This window comes from Polypterus senegalus, chromosome 9 (genome assembly GCF_016835505.1).
Source record: "Polypterus senegalus isolate Bchr_013 chromosome 9, ASM1683550v1, whole genome shotgun sequence".
NCBI classification, from domain to species: domain Eukaryota; kingdom Metazoa; phylum Chordata; class Cladistia; order Polypteriformes; family Polypteridae; genus Polypterus; species Polypterus senegalus.
The window spans coordinates 101,217,508-101,236,778 of NC_053162.1; the positions used below are offsets into that span (position 1 = coordinate 101,217,508).

General features: G+C 36.3%; 2 protein-coding genes across 2 annotated transcripts in view; both read right to left on the reverse strand.

Annotated features, from left to right (window-relative positions):
- Window positions 1-19,271, reverse strand: part of LOC120535585 — a 1,589,095-nt gene that overhangs the window by 1,115,888 nt on the left and 453,936 nt on the right. The window lies entirely within an intron of this gene.
- On the reverse strand, window positions 1,428-2,159 carry LOC120535586 (heme-binding protein 1-like). Its single transcript, XM_039763526.1, is given in 2 exon segments — window positions 1,428-2,020; window positions 2,022-2,159. Coding segments are annotated over 2 exon segments (573 nt in total). The 5' UTR covers window positions 2,138-2,159; the 3' UTR covers window positions 1,428-1,563.

A 19,271-nucleotide genomic window follows, 5' to 3' on the forward strand; every position in this document is an offset into this window, starting at 1 on the left:
AGAAGTGAAGTGGAGGTTAAAATCCAATAGAAAAAAAGTCTTCATTAAATACGAGGTTAAAACAATGGTCAAATCTGTCTCTTTAAAAACAAGCCCGGGGCATTCTTTAACTGCCTTCTTAGCTTTACGCGGCCAGCCCTCTCTCTCTCTTGTTGTGTGTGTGTCTCTCTCTCCTGCGTCTGTCTGTCTGTGTCTCTCTCTCTCGAGTGTGTCTGTGTGTGTCTGTCGCGCTGTCGCTCTCTCTCTCTCACTCTCTGCACAGGGAGATACTGAACACATACGGAAATCATTGTTTCTTTTCTGCCTTTTAAGTTTAATATACTGTTTCTATTACTTTAATACATTAACCTAAGACTCTGTGTTTGCAACCCACTCCTTTCACACTGTTATTCTTTAAAAGTTCCACTTTGCTGCATAAGTACATGATGAATATCTTTGTTTATTTTAGATGGCATGTTGAAGCCTAAAGCCTTTGTGTTGTTGATTGAAGGACAAGTGGTCATGGGACCATATAATGACTACATCAATGGTATTGCAATCTTCTCATGTTATTACAACTTTAACTTGCTGTATCCAGAAGATGCCTCATCCACATTGGAGTTTACCCAATGGTAAACTAACATGCTAACATTGTAAATAACAATTGTCCTTTTAAAGCAGCATGAATAATAGTGATACTAGTAAATCACCACAACATTGTTAAAATGGCAGTGAAGTCTTGTTTAGTTTTCTTTAGAGTTAGAGGGGGTGTCAGGATTCAATATTCTGTAGAAAAGAACCGCAGTTAATATCTTTTGAAAAACAGTGTAAATAGGTCACATAAATCTGATAGCTTCTATATTTTGCTTATAGATGTATCTTAGGTATTAATCCAGAGACGAGCTCAAAGTCAAAAAAGAAACATGGACACGCGTAATCAACACGTTTGTACACTTCTAAGGAAACATGGATTTTGAATGGGTGTCAAAGTAGACATTCTTTTCTGACAAAACTAATAACTCAAAATAGATTCAAAAGTGTTTTTATCCTGTTTTGTCTCAGTTATAATTTCTGTTTTGCTGTCTTTAAAAAATATTGAACAACAACAACAACATTTATTAATATAGCACATTTTCATATAAAAAAATGTAGCTCAAAGTGCTCAAAGTGCTTAAAACAAGTAAATCAAAGCCTGATTTGCAGGCAGTATGGTCGCCCTGTTTTACACTGTGTGATTATATTATTAAGCAAGAGGGTCAATTTCTTCTAAAATGACCACTCAGAGCACCTGAGAAGCCTTTCTGGGTAGGGGTGAAATTTGAGGTGACATTACACAGGGCAGGGAGTGTGGCCTTGTTGATCCACCCGAGAAATGTTTTATTTACCCTTTAACCTTACTTTCCCACAACCTTTCAACATACTGTCTTGAAGAGTTTGGAGAATTGATATATCCCATCTCAACAGGAACCACACCCCCCACACTTGGTCACATGTATACACATGTACAGAGAGACACACATGCACACGTACGTGCCCTCACAGCTATGGCTGTCATTTTGTTATCAGATTTATTTCCCCCCTGATTTACGGCTCTTCCTGCAGGAGCCACACCTCATTGCGACGTCCGTAGGGCTTCATGGGAGGATCATAAACATTACACAGATACTGATTTTTCTGGTAAGGTGCACCATTTCCCAGCACAGTCATTAGGCGGTTTGCATGAAATCGGTAATCTGCCTCTTTTGCATAGCCTCCAAATTGCGTGGAATAAACAGTCATTCCTGGCTGGTCTTCAATCCGGATGCCCTCGTCTATTGGCTTTGGTGGTTCCACGTGAAATTTAGTGGGAAGACGAAGCCCGGCCTTCAGCTTCCCTGACAACGAGCCATCTGCCTTTGGGAAAGCAATCATAGACACTGGGGCAGTCATTCCCATCCCAACGCCTTTATCATTGCTGCCCCCCATGTACTTAAGCAGCTTAAGCACAGCCTCCCTCGAAGCCTCGTCAAATGACCGACTATCGGTGTCCACACAGGCAAACCCCTCCATCGTAGTGACGCACTTCGTAGTTCACATCTTCCTTGGTCTCCGTGCTGAGAACTTTGTAGGGGGTCTCTTCTGTGCTCCCCAACAGCGAGTTTTTTATCTTCCCAAACATCGCAATCTGAGTCTTTCGAAGAGCTGCCACTTTACCTCCGCTGACTTGAACAACGACCGATAAACGCCTCGGCTTACGCTCCGCCCGCTTCTTAGCGAGCGACTTTTGAGGACTGCTTTGTATATACATTTTTGTTTTATTAACATTATTGTTTAAATGTTTAACACTTAAGTTTGATGTCTTCATACTGAATTTAATTTCTTAAAATATAATTTTTGAAAGAAGATAAGGTTTCAGAATTTCATTTATTTTTTGCACTTGACCCTTTAAATCACATAAAAAATACATACACAAGAAATAAGTGAACAAGAAGTGAGGCAGACAGGGAGAGTTTAGGGACCCTCAAAACTAGACTTTACATTATTTTGGGGAAATTAGGTAAATAGGATATGTAATCAAGGTTGTTTTAATGTCTTTTGCAGTATTTGATATTGTTATTTCAATAGTAAATTTACAGTAAATTACTGTATTACTTTTACAGTTGGTATGTAAAAATAAATATTAATGTAAATAGGAAATGGTTAATTACTGTAATTCAACAGCAGCATACTGCAGCATCACAGTAATTTTGTTGCCCAGTTTACTTTGGAGTCACTGTGCGGTATGGTCGTTTTATTGTAATAGACTGTAATACCATACAGTAAAATACAGTTAAAGTAATGTAACTAGTAGCCAGTAATTTATTGTAAATTCACACTCAAATGCTCTATAGTGTAGCAATTTGATTTTTATATATAAAATCTTAACCCAGAGAGGCAGAATATTGATATTGGCAAATATATATCTAAGGATATAAATTAGGCAATGTTCACTTACATCAACCTACCAAATATGTTCTTACAAAAGCAGTAATCTTTTTGGATTTACTGAAAAAATGGTAAAAAACGGCTTTATATTTAATTATACTATTATTATTATCATTATTGTTACACTTAAAAATTTTACTCTATTGCCTCCAACGAATAATAAAGTAAAATAAATCAATGCCCCAAAATATAATGCCAAACAATTAACAGTCTGCAAGTACTAGATGCATCTACAGTAGTTTAGTAGAGCATTTAAAATATAATTACACAGTCATTCAGCACTCATAAAAAAGAATGAAAGTTCATGAGCACATAGGGACACAAAAATATGTTACATAGTTTTGGAAAAAAACAATTAAAAAATAACTAGTTCATAAAAAATGTTAACCACTGTGGCAAACACTGAAGTACTGCAAAAATCACACAAGAATAATATGACTGCTATATAGTTTGCAGTTCTTAAAAATCATATCACATAAAAAAAAAAAAGGTGAAAACAATCATAATTGCTGAATAAGTGCTGGAATATCTTATGAGTAACTATGAAATGGATATACTGTATTAATATCGGAGGATGATAAAAATGGATAGATTGTATACATATTTAAGGATGACCGCATACTGCAAACAAAATGCTGACTACTGCTAATTTTACCCAGCTCCAGAAAAGAAACAGACTGCTCACTGAGTGAATCAACGCATTAACATGTTGATCAGAATACAATTTTTTGACATGTAATAAGTAAAAAAAAAAAATAATAATCTCGAACCTGCTATAGCCAATGCAGGATCACAGTTCCTGAAGTGTATTCCAGCTGTACAGAGCACAAAGCAGAAAACAACCTTTTAACAGGCACCAGTCCATTCACAAACACACACACCCTTCAGTGGGGCAATAGGGAGATGCAAATTAACCTAACCATGTGTTTGAGAAGAATTCGGACAAAAACATCATGCAGACAAATAAAAACATACACACTCCACAGGAAAAATGACAAGGTGCAAACCTTATCCTAGAACCAGAGATAAATTAGACAACTGAGCTACCCATTGTGCCACTATGCCTCTTCTTATTGACAATAAATCTGTATATAATTCTTGAGTGTGCAGGCAGTGTGGTCTAGTGGTTAACACTAGAATCCCTGAAGCCTACGAAAAAAGTCGCAATCCCGGGCCACCTTAAATTCCTTCGCACCATTCCATTAACACTAGAATTACCAGAGCCTATGAAAAAAATCGTAATTCCGTCCCACCTTAAATCGCTTCTTACCTCTCCGCCAGCGCCCTAATAGAAACCACAGCATAGAGAGAAGTGTGTACATTGCTTCTTACAGGAAAAGGCGATGGAAAAAGTGCACTTGAATAAAAGTGCACTTTTGTTATACTTTTACACCAATATATGTTCCTGTGTTTGAACGACACAGGCAGATGGGGAGTGTCTGATGATTGCATATAGCGCCGAAGTTACTGGTCTTTACCATTCTTTCCTCTGCATGTCCTGGAGTACAAAAGAACAGCATACATCAACATTCGGGGACTGGCAGGAACACTCAATAAAACTGAATAAAAAGAAAATCAAGTGACGGTGAGATACGAAGAAGGCAGCTTCACCAGCGTTTGTGTGTCAGAACCCGGGGATGGTGGGGGTCGGGGGTGTTTGGCATTAGTATGCATCGTGGTACACAGCAGAGCTATAGCGCGTCTTTAGTGAAAACAGCCATGTCAGATGGGGTTGTATGGATTGATTCTGAACGCGACTGAGAGAATGAAAAGTGAATAAAAAAAAAGCTAACCTTTACAAGGATCATAAATTGCACCGGCTGTTACAGACTGAAATCAAATGTATGCTTTTATTCTAAAACAGTAAGACTAAGAGCAGTTTACTTCTCAAAACGGAGGGGCGCAGGATCGAACTCGTGACCCCTCGATTCCCAAGCGGGGGCTGAGTCTATTGAACCATAGAGGCAGTTACAACGAAGTGGTGTCAATGTCGCATGTTAAGGCGGCTTTTTGTTTCTGCAGTTATATTTTTGAATAAAAGTGCAATTGTGTTATTCTTGTGAAAATGTTTCTTTACTATTTGGACTTCAGGCTTCATACATTATATAGTTTATGCCTACATTTTGTCATCTACTACTAGAATATAAAAAAACGTTTCTGTTTTAACAATGTGTTGACACAGATTACTGTAGAAACGGAACAGACATGAAATGCGTGTGTTTCAAACAACGATCTATTATTTCCACTCTAAAACTTCACTTCACTCTAAGATACTCAATCAAGGCATGAGCTGAGAGAGGTTTGGCACGTTCTAAATTGGTGGGGGGATGGAATAGCCGGCTGCTCCAAGCTTCTCTTTATCAGCACATTTAGAAGACAAAGGGCGCTGGCGGAGAGGTGTGAAGGGATTTAAGAAGCAGTTTAAGGTGGGACGGAATTACGAGTTTTTTCGTAGGCTCTGGTAATTCTAGTGTTAACGTCTTGTTTTGCAAATGTATTGATCAGCACAAGTAGCAAGTAGCCTGCTATCTCATCCTCCCACCGCCACAGCTCAAGTGGGACAAAAAGTTCTCCCAGCCCAAGTCTGTTTATCTGGGTGTGAAGTGCCTGGAGTTGTATAATATATTGTTATTTGGAACACATGCATTTCATATGTGTTCCATGTATACAACGATCTGGGTAAATGAAGGATGGCAGGAAATGAGAGGAAAGAAATGTTGAACACATAGCTGAAACAGAGAATTTTTTCATGTTATAGTACTAATGCCAAATTTTTGACATTAAGTGTATAATGTGTGAAGACTGAAGTCCAAATATCAAATAAACACGTTTACAAAAGCTAAAAGTATCACAAAACGTGTGCTTTTATTCAAGAATACAACCGAAGAAAAAGAAATTGGGTTAGGGTACAATGCTGACATAGCCACTTGGGTGGTGCAGTGGTAAGAACTACTGACTCGTAAGAAAGAGATTGCGGGTTAGATTCTGGGCCCTTCCTAATTTTATCATTTTGAGTAGTGAGCTGCTCTACTTGTTACTATAATAGAATAAAAACATACATTTGATTTGAGTCTGTAACAGTCAGCATAAATTTATGGTACTTGTAAAATTAGCATTTTTTTTTATTCAGATTTATTCTTTCAGTCACGTTCACGCTCCCCCGATCTGACACTGCTGTTTTCAAAAAAAACAAGTGCTATAACAGAGGTGAACTCAAATGAGGATGAGGGTTCTACATTGGAGAAAGAGAACAGAAACCCTCCTGCAAGAAATGTTCATTCACACATAAGAACAGTGCAGCTGCACCAGGCGTTAAAGCAAAAGATGGCATCATTTGGATGCAGCAACAGGTTGGGTGTCATTCTGCCAGAGAATCTGCCGCACACATCCTTCAACAAAACAGCAGGGCCCACAGAGCCTAAGGTCTAATGCAAAGTTCCGTTTGAGATTATATTTTTTGATGGTCTTTATATGAAAAACATGTATATGTTACTTATATAAATGTCACATTGAATGTTATTTACCTATACTTATTTACTTATCTTCCTATTACATAGGCATGCTGACAAAGTACATGTGCAATGCCACTCCTTATTTAAGAAAAGATCCGTTACGTAAAGTGTGACGACAGCATCCACCTGCAGCTATAGAGACTTCAGTACACGAGCAACTCTCCACAGTAGTGTTTAGATCTGGCAATGCCATGCTGACGGTATGTATACCTAAAATAAGAAGTCTGCCTGCAATCTCATTACCATTACTCATGTACTGAAGTGTCTATAGCTGGAAGTTGCCAATCATGGAAGACAACTGTGTTGGATGATCACTGAAGTTTTTCCATGGAGAAGTATAACCTCTTTCAAAACAATAGGCAAAACCAAGATCACTCTCTGGGAGTTAGGCCCATCATTGCCGACGTCTACAATCAAGAGAAGACTTCAAGAAAGTAAATACAGAGGGTTCACGACAAGGTGTAAACCACTGGTAAGCTATCAAGCTTAAGGAAGAACAGATTACACTTTGCCAGACAACATAAAAAAGTCCAGTTTTATGAAGTTTTCTTCATAAATTACAAATTAAAAAAGATCAATATGTATGAGAATGACAGAGAAGAGTATGAAGAAGAGAAAGAACAGCTCATGATCTGTAGCATACAACATCATCCATAAAATCTGGTGGAGGCAGTGTTATGGCATGGGCATGCATGACTGCCAAAGAAAGTGGGTCACTAGTGTTTATTGATAACATAACTGAAGTAACAAGATGATTTCTGAAGTGTATAGTTCTATAGTATCTGCTCAGATGCAGACAAATGCTGCAAAACTGATAGGACGATGCCTCAAGATACAGACGGATAATCAGCCAAAAAATACTTTGAAAGTACACTAAGTTCTTTTTCAAGAGATGGCCATGGGTTTCAGACTTCATTTAGTAATTGACTAGAAAGGACTTTCAACTAAGTATTGAAAATTATCATTATATTCATGATTGTTAGTTTGTCCAAATACTTTTGAGCACCTGAAAATGGGGGGACCATGTATAAAATTGGATGTCTTTTCAAAATGGCTCATACAATGTTGTACACTTCAATCACATTTTGATTCATTCATTTCAGATTTATTGTGGTGTAACACAGAGCCAAAACTATGAAAATTGTATCACTGTCCAAACACTTATGGACATATCTGTATACAGTAAGTACTTATACTTAAACCTGTACTGTATAGAAAAAGTTTTACACAGCAATACATGAACAAGAGTTTTTTATCTCATTTGGTTTATAGTTTCCACTTTAACAACCTAAAAACATAATAAAGAATCAGGCACTAAAATATTACTGTACTTTCACTTGTTTAACAATCACTAAATAAGGATCTTCACTTGGAAACACAAGGAAGATAGACAATAACATTAGCTTGGTTACTAAGTTTTAAATAAGCCACACTATAGTGTAGGTCATTTAAATTGTGCTTTAGGATATCAATAAAGAAATGTATCTGAGCAACTGAAGGAGAATCCTTACATCTGTCCAGGTATCTCATCAGGTATAACAAGATTAGTGAAACTGCAGTTGGCTCTTTTAAGATTAAGAAAAGCAGATTCAGAGAGAAAGAAATAAGTTTCAAAAGCATGTACACACTTCTATAAGTTAGATATTCTAACACAATGTTTTTCTGAGTGTGCTCTACATGTTAACAAGATTATATTAGTTATCTTTAATAAAAAACTTACTATATGGAATATATCATTTATAGCTGAAAGAAACAAGTACCTTAAAAGATAACACAAACATTAAAACACTGTTTATCAGTTATGATCTTTAATAGGACAGACTGATTTAATTATATATATATCACATTAACATCTAATTCTGCCTCACACATATTAGGCAGCTAAATGTTAGTGTTGAATGAGAATATCAAAAAAGAGATAAATTGCTCATTGCTTGAGCATAATTGCCACAATGAACAAAGTTAGCTGCAGAAAAACAAGCAATGAAAACGAATTACACTGATGAAAAGTATATTTAATAATGTGTGTAGTAGTAGTAGTAGTAGTAGTAGAAGTAGAAGTAGAAGTAACCTGGTAATAACAATGAATCTTGTAATAGAGATAAACAGATCAGATAGAAATACCAGGATTTATAGTGTTAGCAAAAGAAATGAACAATAAACAGAGAAAAGGTTCTTAAATACATCTTAACAAACAGAGAATCTACCTTAAGAGATCTTTAAAATAAAATAAAATAAAAAAAAACTATGAACACAGCTATTGAAGTTGGCATCACCACAAAGAGTACAATCTGTGTATGCAGTATGGTTTGGCTCAGTCTAAAAGTCCAAGCCACTTTCTATAGTTTTCAAACTTTAACCAGCATGAACAATCATAAACTCTTGGCTTCACCAAACATTAGATTGGCCTGTTTAAGGCCTATTCTGATAGAGCTAATTTCTAAAGAAAGTGAAACAGTATAAATCATTTCATTATTTGTTATAGTTCCTCCATATAACTTTTTAAAAACATTATCTGCTGCAGATGTTTTCCATCGCAACTGAAGCTCATCAGTATAGCCTATTCCATCTGCAACTAGTTAAACTATCAAAAAGGTTTTTCTATGTAATTTAATGGTTTGTCAACACTAATAATTCAAAAAGCATACAATTTCTTAGTAATGTTATTTCTGCTATGTTTTGGTCATAATACAGCATCTAGTAACTTCAATGTTTACCATTAATATTATGACCTTTGCATTGCCCTCAGGCTTCCTTTACCCAAAGCCAAGTATTACTGCAGACGTTGCCTAAATAACTAAAGTGGAATCCATAGTTTGATGAGCTTTGACGTACCAGTACAGAAAGTCTTCAATGAGCAGTCAACCATTACATACATAAGTGCAAAGTTACATTAAACCTGAACAGGAAACCCACGTATTTGTTCAATTTGTGCCTGTCTTTTATTTTAAGAAATCAAGTGAAGAGCATAATTTGTGCTTTTAAAAAAACAGAGCATAATTTTGGATATTATATCAATTTCATTTTGTAGCAAGACCAGAAAAACAAAATATTATTCACAATTAGGCTACTTACTTTTTAAAGGGTGTTTTCATATTTTATAGTATGTGCACTAGCTTTAAAAATGTGACATGGGCAAATAAATTATGTGGCTAATATAGTAAAACCAAGCACAGCACATATTGATGCCATTCCATATGTCTGGTAAATCATTAAGCAGCCATTTTGGACATTATTTTTATTCATGATAAACTTGGAGGCAAGGCATTTGTCAATTTAGAGCACTATAAAAATTAGAGACTAACTCATTTACTGTATCTATGGATAGTAAATATATTTATATGTGTATTACTTCTAAACTAAACAAACATTTTTAAATCATTCCATCTGTCTGTCTAATACAAAACATTTGTCTTTGATTCACAAAAATACCACTTAATTAGATATTTTGCTTCTCATGGCTGCTATCATTTTGATTTTAAACAATTTTTGTTAACCTACAGTATATTTTATTTTTCAAGGAATAAAATATACGCTGTATACTGTTAGAAATCCTCCAGTCTTTCAGTGTATTTGTCTTTTTATTAAAAGGAGTTATTTCATTATGAAAACACATACATATTTACTAATTTAGCAAACTATCTTCTTGATTTTTTCAATGCATAGTTAACAGTAGAATTCCTGAAGCCTAAGAAAAAACTCATAATCCTGGACCACCTTAAATTCCTTCACAACTCTACCATCAGCATCTTTTGTTTTGTAAATGCGTTGATCAGCACAAGCAGCAAGCAGCCTGCTGTCCCATCCCCCTCCTTGACGGAGCTCAGCTTGAGGGCAAAAAGGTCTCCCAGCTCAAGCCCAGGCTCCTTATCTGCATGTGGGGTGCCTGGAGTTGTATAAGGTAAATAATACAATATACAGTAATCCCTCCTCGATCGGGGGGGTTGCGTTCCAGAACCCCCCGCGATAGACGAAAATCCGCGAAGTAGAAACCATATGTTTGTGTAGTTATTTTTATATATTTTAAGCCCTTATAAACTCTCTCACACTGTTAACATTATTAGAGCCCTCTAGACATGAAATAACACCCTTTAGTCAAAAGTTTAAACTGTCCTCCATGACAAGACAGAGATGACAGTTCTTTCTCACAATTAAAAGAATGCAAATAGATCTTCTTCTCTTCAGGAGCAGAGAATTTCAGAGGGAGAGAGGGAGAGCTCGCAAAGAAAAGCAAACAATCAAAAAATCAATACTTGCACTTTTAAGTTTGCCGCGGCATTTTTAGAGGAGCGTTAGTATCTTCTAAGCAAACATCCTCTGTGCAAACAGCCCCTCTGCTCACATCTCCTCCGTCAGGCGCAGAGAACGTCGGAGAGAGAGAGCGAGATTAAAGCAACAATCAAAAAATCAATACGTGTGCTTTTAAATATGCCGAGCACCGCAATAAAGCGGCATTTTTTTAGAGCAGCGTCAGTATCTTTTAAGCAAACAGCCCCTCCGTCAGGCGCAGAGAATGTCAGAGAGGGTGAGAGAGAGGCAGAGACAAGCAAACAATCAAGCTCCGCGCGGGATGCATATCTTATAGCATTGAGGAGTTTTAGTTAATATGTAATACATGCTCTGATTGGGTAGCTTCTAAGCCATCCGCCAATAGCGTCCCTTGTATGAAATCAACAGGGCAAACAAACTGAGGAAGCGTGTAGCATAAATTAAAAGACTCACTGTCTGCAGAAATCTGCGAACCAGCGAAAAATCTGTGATATATATTTAGATGTGCTTACATTTAAAATCCGCGATAGAGTGAAACCGTGAAAGTCAAAGCGCGATATAGCAAGGGATTACTGTATCGTTATTTGGAATACATGCATTTCATGTGTGTTCCGTGTCTACAAAGATCTGGGTAAGTGTAGTACAAAAGGAAATGCGAAAAATGCAAGATTGCTGAACACACATATCAAAAGCAGAAACATTTTCCATGTTATATTAATGATGACAAGAAGTGTATAATATGTGAAGACTTTAGTCCAAATATCAAATAAACACGTGTGCTTTAATTCAAGAATATAAACAAAGTAAAAAAAAAAAAGAGAAAAGCATTTAATTTACATGTGGCTATCAATGGGTTAAAAACTCAAGCTCGAATATCAATTGACAGGGAGTTTGCATGTATTCTTGAATGGTGTAGAGGCAAGAACTGCTGCCTTATTACCCAAAGGTCCCGAATTCTAAACCGAGTTCTCCGTGTTTTGTGTAGTGAACTGATGTTATTACTGTTTCTACAATATAATAACTATACACATTACATTTGAGTCTATACCACCCGGTGCTAATTTGGGCTATTGTAAAAGTTAGTGCTTGTTTTTTTTATTATTTTATTATTCAGTATTTAAGAATTAAAGGTGAGCCAGGATTACGAGTTTTTTTGTAGGCTTCAGGAATTCTAGTGTTAAACTGCCTTAGAGCTAAAAAGTAAAAACAGCAAACAACTTACATTTTTTGCCAGGAAAGGTTTAGGTATTTGTTTTTGTCACAGAGAAACAAATTGTGTTCGACAATAGCACAACATTAATAAATGTACTAAATTATAACATTATTTTATGAAAATAACACCTTACTATAATTTTGGTAGTGTCAGGGCCAAAACTATAGATTACCAGAATTTTACATATTTGATATATTCAATACATATTTCTAATATAAAACTTGCAATTCCTTGTTTATGAAGTACAACACCTCTAACAGTATAATATTTCAAGAAAGACTATTTGAACTCTTGAAGATCTAATGAAAATCAGACTGCAAGATGAAAATACAATAATGTTTTTCCAACCAAGTTCTAGATGACAAGCCACAGACTTTTGCAGCACTGTTATTTGCAGAATATATACCACAAGTCTTTCATTTAAAAATGTCTAATAACGAGGATCATCAAAGTAAATTGATAACATGCATGCAGATGTGGACACCCTGGAAAATACCTAATCCTGTCATTTTTGATATCTCACTTAAACTTCTTAGACATATAGTAGATTATCAAAAAGAACTGGGTGAAAGTGATGAGAAACAGTGCATGCCTGTAAGATAAACATTACAGATGGTATCACTATCTCACTATCTATCTAATTAATGGAGGTATAGTAAAGGAGACAGCTTTCTTAAAGTTTATGAGGAAAATAGAAAATCACAGGTAACAATTTTAGTGTAATTTATGAACCAGCATTTATATATATATATATATATATATATACTAATAAAAGGCAAAGCCCTCACTCACTCACTCATCACTAATTCTCCAACTTCCCGTGTGGGTGGAAGGCTGAAATTTGGCAGGTTCATTCCTTAAAGCTTCCTTACAAAAGTTGGGCAGGTTTCATTTCGAAATTCTACGCGTAATGGTCATAACTGGAAGCTGTTTTTCTCCATTTACTGTAATGGAGATGAGCTTGAGCGCCGTGGGGGCGGAGTTTCGTGTGACATCATCACGCCTCCCACGTAATCACGCAGTACATAGAAAACCAGGAAGACCTCCAAAAAGCGCTGAAGAAAACATGCATTATATAATTGAGAAGGCAGCGAAACAATAAGAAGCGAGCCAGTGACATATACAACCATATTCATGAGTTCTGCTACTTCGGAAACAAAGCACGATGTAAACCTACACTTTAAATTAAGTTCATAGACAGGCTGCCGCTGGCGTTTGTAATTTAGTGCCTGCCCATATAAGGCCGTCCGTCAGCGGCAATCCAATAGCAAACTCCCACTAAATATTCACGGGTGAAGGACTGTGCTTATGAAGATGAGATGGTCAGGGTGGTGGTTGGCACAAACTCAGCGAAACTGCGAGAGAACGTTTTAAGTGCCAGGATTAAGGTAACATTAAATACAGCTATGGAGATAGCACGAGATGGCACCAGCACAGCTGGGAACCTTTGATGCATGTACACCAAGCGGCTCACGTGAACTGACGCAGTGCACAGCCAAAAAGCAACAGTTCCAAATAGCGCTGAACAAAAACTGAATTACACAATTGAAAAGGCAGCAAAAAATATGAAGCGTCTGATACATACAAGCATATTCATAAATCCAGCTACTGCGGAAACAAAGCACACAGTGGAAAAAGTCAATGTCCCGCTAAAAGAAGACAGTGTAAAAAAAAAACCCATGCATGCAGTGTGTCGGGTCTCAGATAAAGAAGACGACGAGCGGTTTATTGATGCAGTAAGAAACGAATCGATGAATGAAACCTGTCATCTTTACAACGATTGACAAACACGGAATGTAACTTGAACACAACACATCCTACAAATACGAACCTGATTGAAAGAAATAATGATAATCAAATCCTTCATGACAGCAAAACTCAGTAAAACTCACAAAACAATTACTGTATATTGACAGTCATGTTACGTTATTTTTAAAATGTTCCCTTTTCTTTTTCATAGCTTCTTTAACACACTACGTCTCTGCTGCGATACGGTATATATATATGTATATATAAACCCCGATCTACATACTCGAATAATGGATACTTTATTCGCCATCAACGATTGTTTTGGTAAAGCCATACTCAGTGTATTCATTAGATAAATGGTAAAAAAGTAAGAGCGAGGGGAGGATGACTTATTGAGGCATGCAAGCAAAACCACAATAGCACGCGGGCTCGATGTACGAAAAAATATATCTTTTCCCGGCGTGTAATTATACCCGGCCCGCAAGATCATTTTATATACTGTATTATTGTTATTAATGGCCCGGGGATATGAAGCACTGGTAACACAATAAACTACAGATCCCATAATGCAGCGCTTCAGCTGCCTTGCCGAACACTTACCGCATCACTGCCGTCTCTTCAGTCGTTTATTACTTTGCGAAGGAAGCCGCTTTCTCAGAGCTTCTGCACTGTTTTATAAACGAACAATATATAAGAAAGTCCTTTTTCCTTGCTTCGCCAACGAAGCAGCCTTTTTATTTAATCCACGGGTTCTCCGCGGTTTCATTGTTCATTTATTACGATTTTTATAATTATTGTGTAGGTTTTATTTAATCCACGGGTTCTCTTCTGTGTTCACTGCGGTGTCTTCTTTCGTTTTGAGCTTCTGAGCCAAGGAAGCAGCTTTCTCACAGCTTCTGCACTGTTTTAAAAACGAACGACATATAAGAAAGTGCTTTTCCCTTGCTTCACCAATGAAGCAACCTTTTTATTTAATTCACGGGTTCTCTTCTATTTTATTGTTCATTTGTTACGATTGTTACAGTTATTGTGTAGGTTTTATTTAATCCACGGGTTCTCTTCTGTGTTCACTGCGGTGTCTTCTTTTGTTTACGACCTTCGCCAAGGAAGCAGAAACTTACAACCACGAAACTTTGTAGCGGCACAAGACTTCAGGTCACATCTCTACAAAACAACCTAATTGAAGCAACTATATTTACTGGCAGTGCCTCAGGTGACACAGTTTTTATTCCTCGCATCCCCGTTATACCATCTAATCTCCCATTTCAATTCAAACACGTTCAATTTCCAGTAAGGCTCTGCTTGCAATGACAATTAATAAGTCTCAGGGACAAACACTACAAAAGGTTGGCATTAATTTGAGGCGGGATTGCTTTTCACATGGCCAACTGTATGTTGCATGCTCAAGAGTGAGCTCAGCACACAGCTTAGTCATATTACAACCAGAGGGCGAACTGACAACGTGGTATACAGAGATCCTTAACAATTAATTTTTTACATATTTTCGTTCAGTCTAAAAATGTTTACTTTTTTATTAATAAAAATATTCAGACAGTATTTCTATATACTAGCAGAATACCCGCGCTTCGCAGCGGAGAAGTAGTGTGTTAAAGAAGTTATGAAAAAGAAAAGCAAACATTTTAAAAATAACGTAAGATGATTGTTAATGTAATTGTTTTGTCATTGATATGAGTGTTGTTGTCATATCTATCTATTTATATTATATATATATATATATATATATATAGCAAAATACCTGCGATTGGCAGAAGTAAAAAGAAAAGGAAACATTTTAATAATAACGTAACATGATTGACAATGTAATTGTTTTGTCATTGTCATGAGTGTTGCTGGCATATATATATATATATATATATATATATATATATATATATACACACATACATATATATACATATACATATATACACATTCTGTATATATACACACACACATATATACATACTGTATATACAACATATACATATCTACATATATACTGTATATACACAAATCTACATATATATATCTACATATATATATATATATATATTAGGGGTGGGACTCGATTAAAAAAATTAATCCAATTAATTAGAGGCTGTGTAAGAATTAATCTTGATTAATCGTATGTAATCGACACGTAAATTTGCCCCAAATCGCAAATGTTTTTTTTTTAATTTAAAACGGTTTTAGTGGGCTTACAGAATCAAATAATAGACATGGACATGAATATTGTAAACTGAAGCTGTTTTAATTTCTGAAAAAAAAGCTTTTAAACTGCATTTGAATTCAAAACAGAAACAAAAATATCATCCCTGGTTAAAATTGGGCAGACTTAAAAATAAAGTGGTAGTTTAAGTACTTTAAGTACATTTTCAGAATAGTATTGTCTTTAAAATAATAATAACCAAAATTTCACCATAAAGTGCAGTTTTCTTCTTAAAAAAATAAGTCAGAAACATAAAAGGTAATTTGACCAGCTTACTCTTTAAACTCTGAGTAACATTAGCCAAAATTATTTTGTACATTATTCTAAAACAGTGTGATCATTGAACATTTTGTAATTAGATGTATTTAGAATTACTAACGGTCACGGAAGTCCAATGATCCCCAGTAAGAGCCACAAAGTCCGCTTTCTGTAATGCATCTAATTTTGCTTGCTTTTCAGTGTGCACAAAACCATGCTTTTATCAAGGCTTCCCTCGGGTAGTCGAAATGATCAGTCGTAGGAAGCGCTTTATTCCGACTCTAACATTTTTGTAGCTGTGATGTGTGCATCAGTGTAATGGATGTACCAGGAAATCATGCATTGACAAAAGTTCCCGTTTGCTTGGAATTGAAAGTGTGATTAAATGCGTTATTTTTAACGCGTTATGGAGTACATGCATCAAGCTTCTCAGCTGTGCTTGTGCTAAGAAAGGGAAAATTTTAAAAATAACGTAACATGATTCTGCGTTAACCTAATATTTTTTCATACGTCCCAAACCAAGGAGATGAGAAGGTAAAATGAATCGGGTAGCGCAGACATAGTCAGTACACCCTCTCGAATCAACCTCGAATGTCGGCGTTAGAGGTGAAGACTCTACAATTAGCCACAGCGTGTGGCTTGTCTATGCTAAAGTATGTATTGTAGATCGGGTATATATATATACATATATATATATATATATATATATATATATATATATATATATATATATATATATATACCGTGTACGCAGTGGAGAAGTAGAAGTTATGAAAAGAAAAGGGAACATTTTAAAAATAACGTAACATGATTGTCAATATACAGTAATTGTTTTGTGAGTGTTATTGAATGTTGCTGTCATCAAGGATTTGATTATCATTATTTCTTTCAATCAGGCTTGTATTTGTAGGATGTGTTCAAGTTACATTCCGTGTTTGTCAATCGTTGTAAAGATAAGAGGTTTCATTCATCGATTAGTTCCTTACTGCATCAATAAACAGCTCGTCTTCCTCTTTATCTGAGATGTGACAAACTGCATGCACGTTTTTTTTTCACTGTCTTCCTTTAGCAGGACATTCACTTTTTCCACCGTGTGCTTTGTTTCCGCAGTAGCTGCACTTATGAATATGATTGTATGTATAAGACGCTTCATATTTTTTGCTGCCTTCTCAATTGTGTAATTCGGTTTTTGTTCAGCACTCTTTGGAACTGTTGCTTTTGTCTGCGCATTGCGCCAGTTCACGGAGCCGCTTGGTGTTCTTGCATCGAAGGTTCCCAGCTGTGCTGGTGCCATCTCGTGTAATGTCAGCTAAGACCCGGCACTTAAAAGTTTCTCTCGCAGTTTCAATGAGTTTGTGCCAAACACCACCCTGACCATCTCATCTTCCTCTGCATAAGCACAGTCCTTCACCTGTGAACATTTACCGGCAGTGTTTGTATTGGATTGCCACTGATGGACGGCCTTATATGGGCAGGCACTAAATTAAAAATGCTAGTGGCAGCCTGTCTATGAACTTAATTTAATATAAACTTACGGTTCACGCCGTGCTTTGTTTCCGCAGTAGCTGTACTTATGAATATGCTTGTATGCATCATTTGCTTCATAATGTTTTTCTGCCTTCTCAATTGTGAAATGGCGTTTTGTGCTAATCGCTGTTTGGAGTTTTTCCTTGTTCTCTACGTACTTACGTAGGAGGCGTGATGATGTCACACGAAACTCCGCCCCCCACGGCCATCTCCAACTCAAGACTACATTACATTATATGGGGAAAAATAGCTTCCAGTTATGACCCTTATGCGTAGAATTTCGAAATGAAACCTGCCCAACTTTTGTAAGTAAGCTGTAAGGAATAAGCCTGCCAAATTTCAGCCTTCTACCTACACGGGAAGTTGGAGAATTAGTGATGAGTGAGTGAGTGAGTGAGGGCTTTGCCTTTTATTAGTATATATATATATATAGTAGTTGTAGCATAATAAGGAAGAGAAAAAACAAAAAATATGCTTTATACTTTACCCATTATAAGGATTGAAAAGAGGTTGCCAGGGACGTCACAGATTAGGGTAAAGAGAATGAGCAGGTATTACCAAGAGTGTGACAGAATTTCAGCCTAGGCAGACATATGTAATGCTCCCTCAGGATGCTTGTGGGTAACAGGTATGGTTGAGCTTATCTGCTTGTTATTATGATCTTTTTTTGTGGACAAAGTAATCCAACAGGCAGACAGGTGTTAACACATTTACAGGCTGTCAAGAGGGGAAGGTGGATTTTCATTTCCTTTCTGCTTATTGGTATTTTTAGTTGTTCCCTTTGTGTATCCCACTGATGTTCTTTGCAGAAATGTGCATGAAATAACCAAGAGAAAAGACGTGGTTCAAATACAATAACGGGTCAAATACCAAGAAATCAAGGACACAGCAACCAAAGCAAAAACACTAAACAAGAGTCACAAACATTAAAAACCAAGGTATTTACACAACAGATCATTACACAAAGAAAACAGAAAGATCATGTTTATTGAGTCTGTGAACTATGACATGATTAATATCTAGCAGTGAACTTTTATCTCATTGCGTCGTGATTGATTTTTCACAACCTCAGAGGACTGGGAGCTCAAAACATTGTAGCAGAAATGTTACAGAATATTTCAAAACAACAAAACTAAGCCTTAAAATGAGAAATTACCCAAAATCCCTTGCTTTACACGCATTACTGTATGTAACCATGCCACAGCACCAGTATAGTGCTTAGGCTATCCTTTGTGTATACATGTATTTTAATATACATCTTCTTTGATTAAAATATCAATTAATCATAGACCTACACAAAATAAATGGCAGTAGTACTTTATCAATATAAAAGTTGGTTTAACTCTATTTTTTAGGTTGTCATTAGCAGTTTTAAATGACTTCAGACCAGTGACTCTGACATCATTGATTATGAAATAACTTGAAAAAGTTATAAAGAGGATGCTCACAGGGCAGACATAGGGTTTATTAGATCAATTTCATTCTGAATACAGTCTAATGGAGGCACAGAGTATGCCACTGTCAATTTACTTCTTTTAAATCAGCATTTGGACTGCATCAAGTCTCACACAAGGCTTCTGTTTCTGGGCTT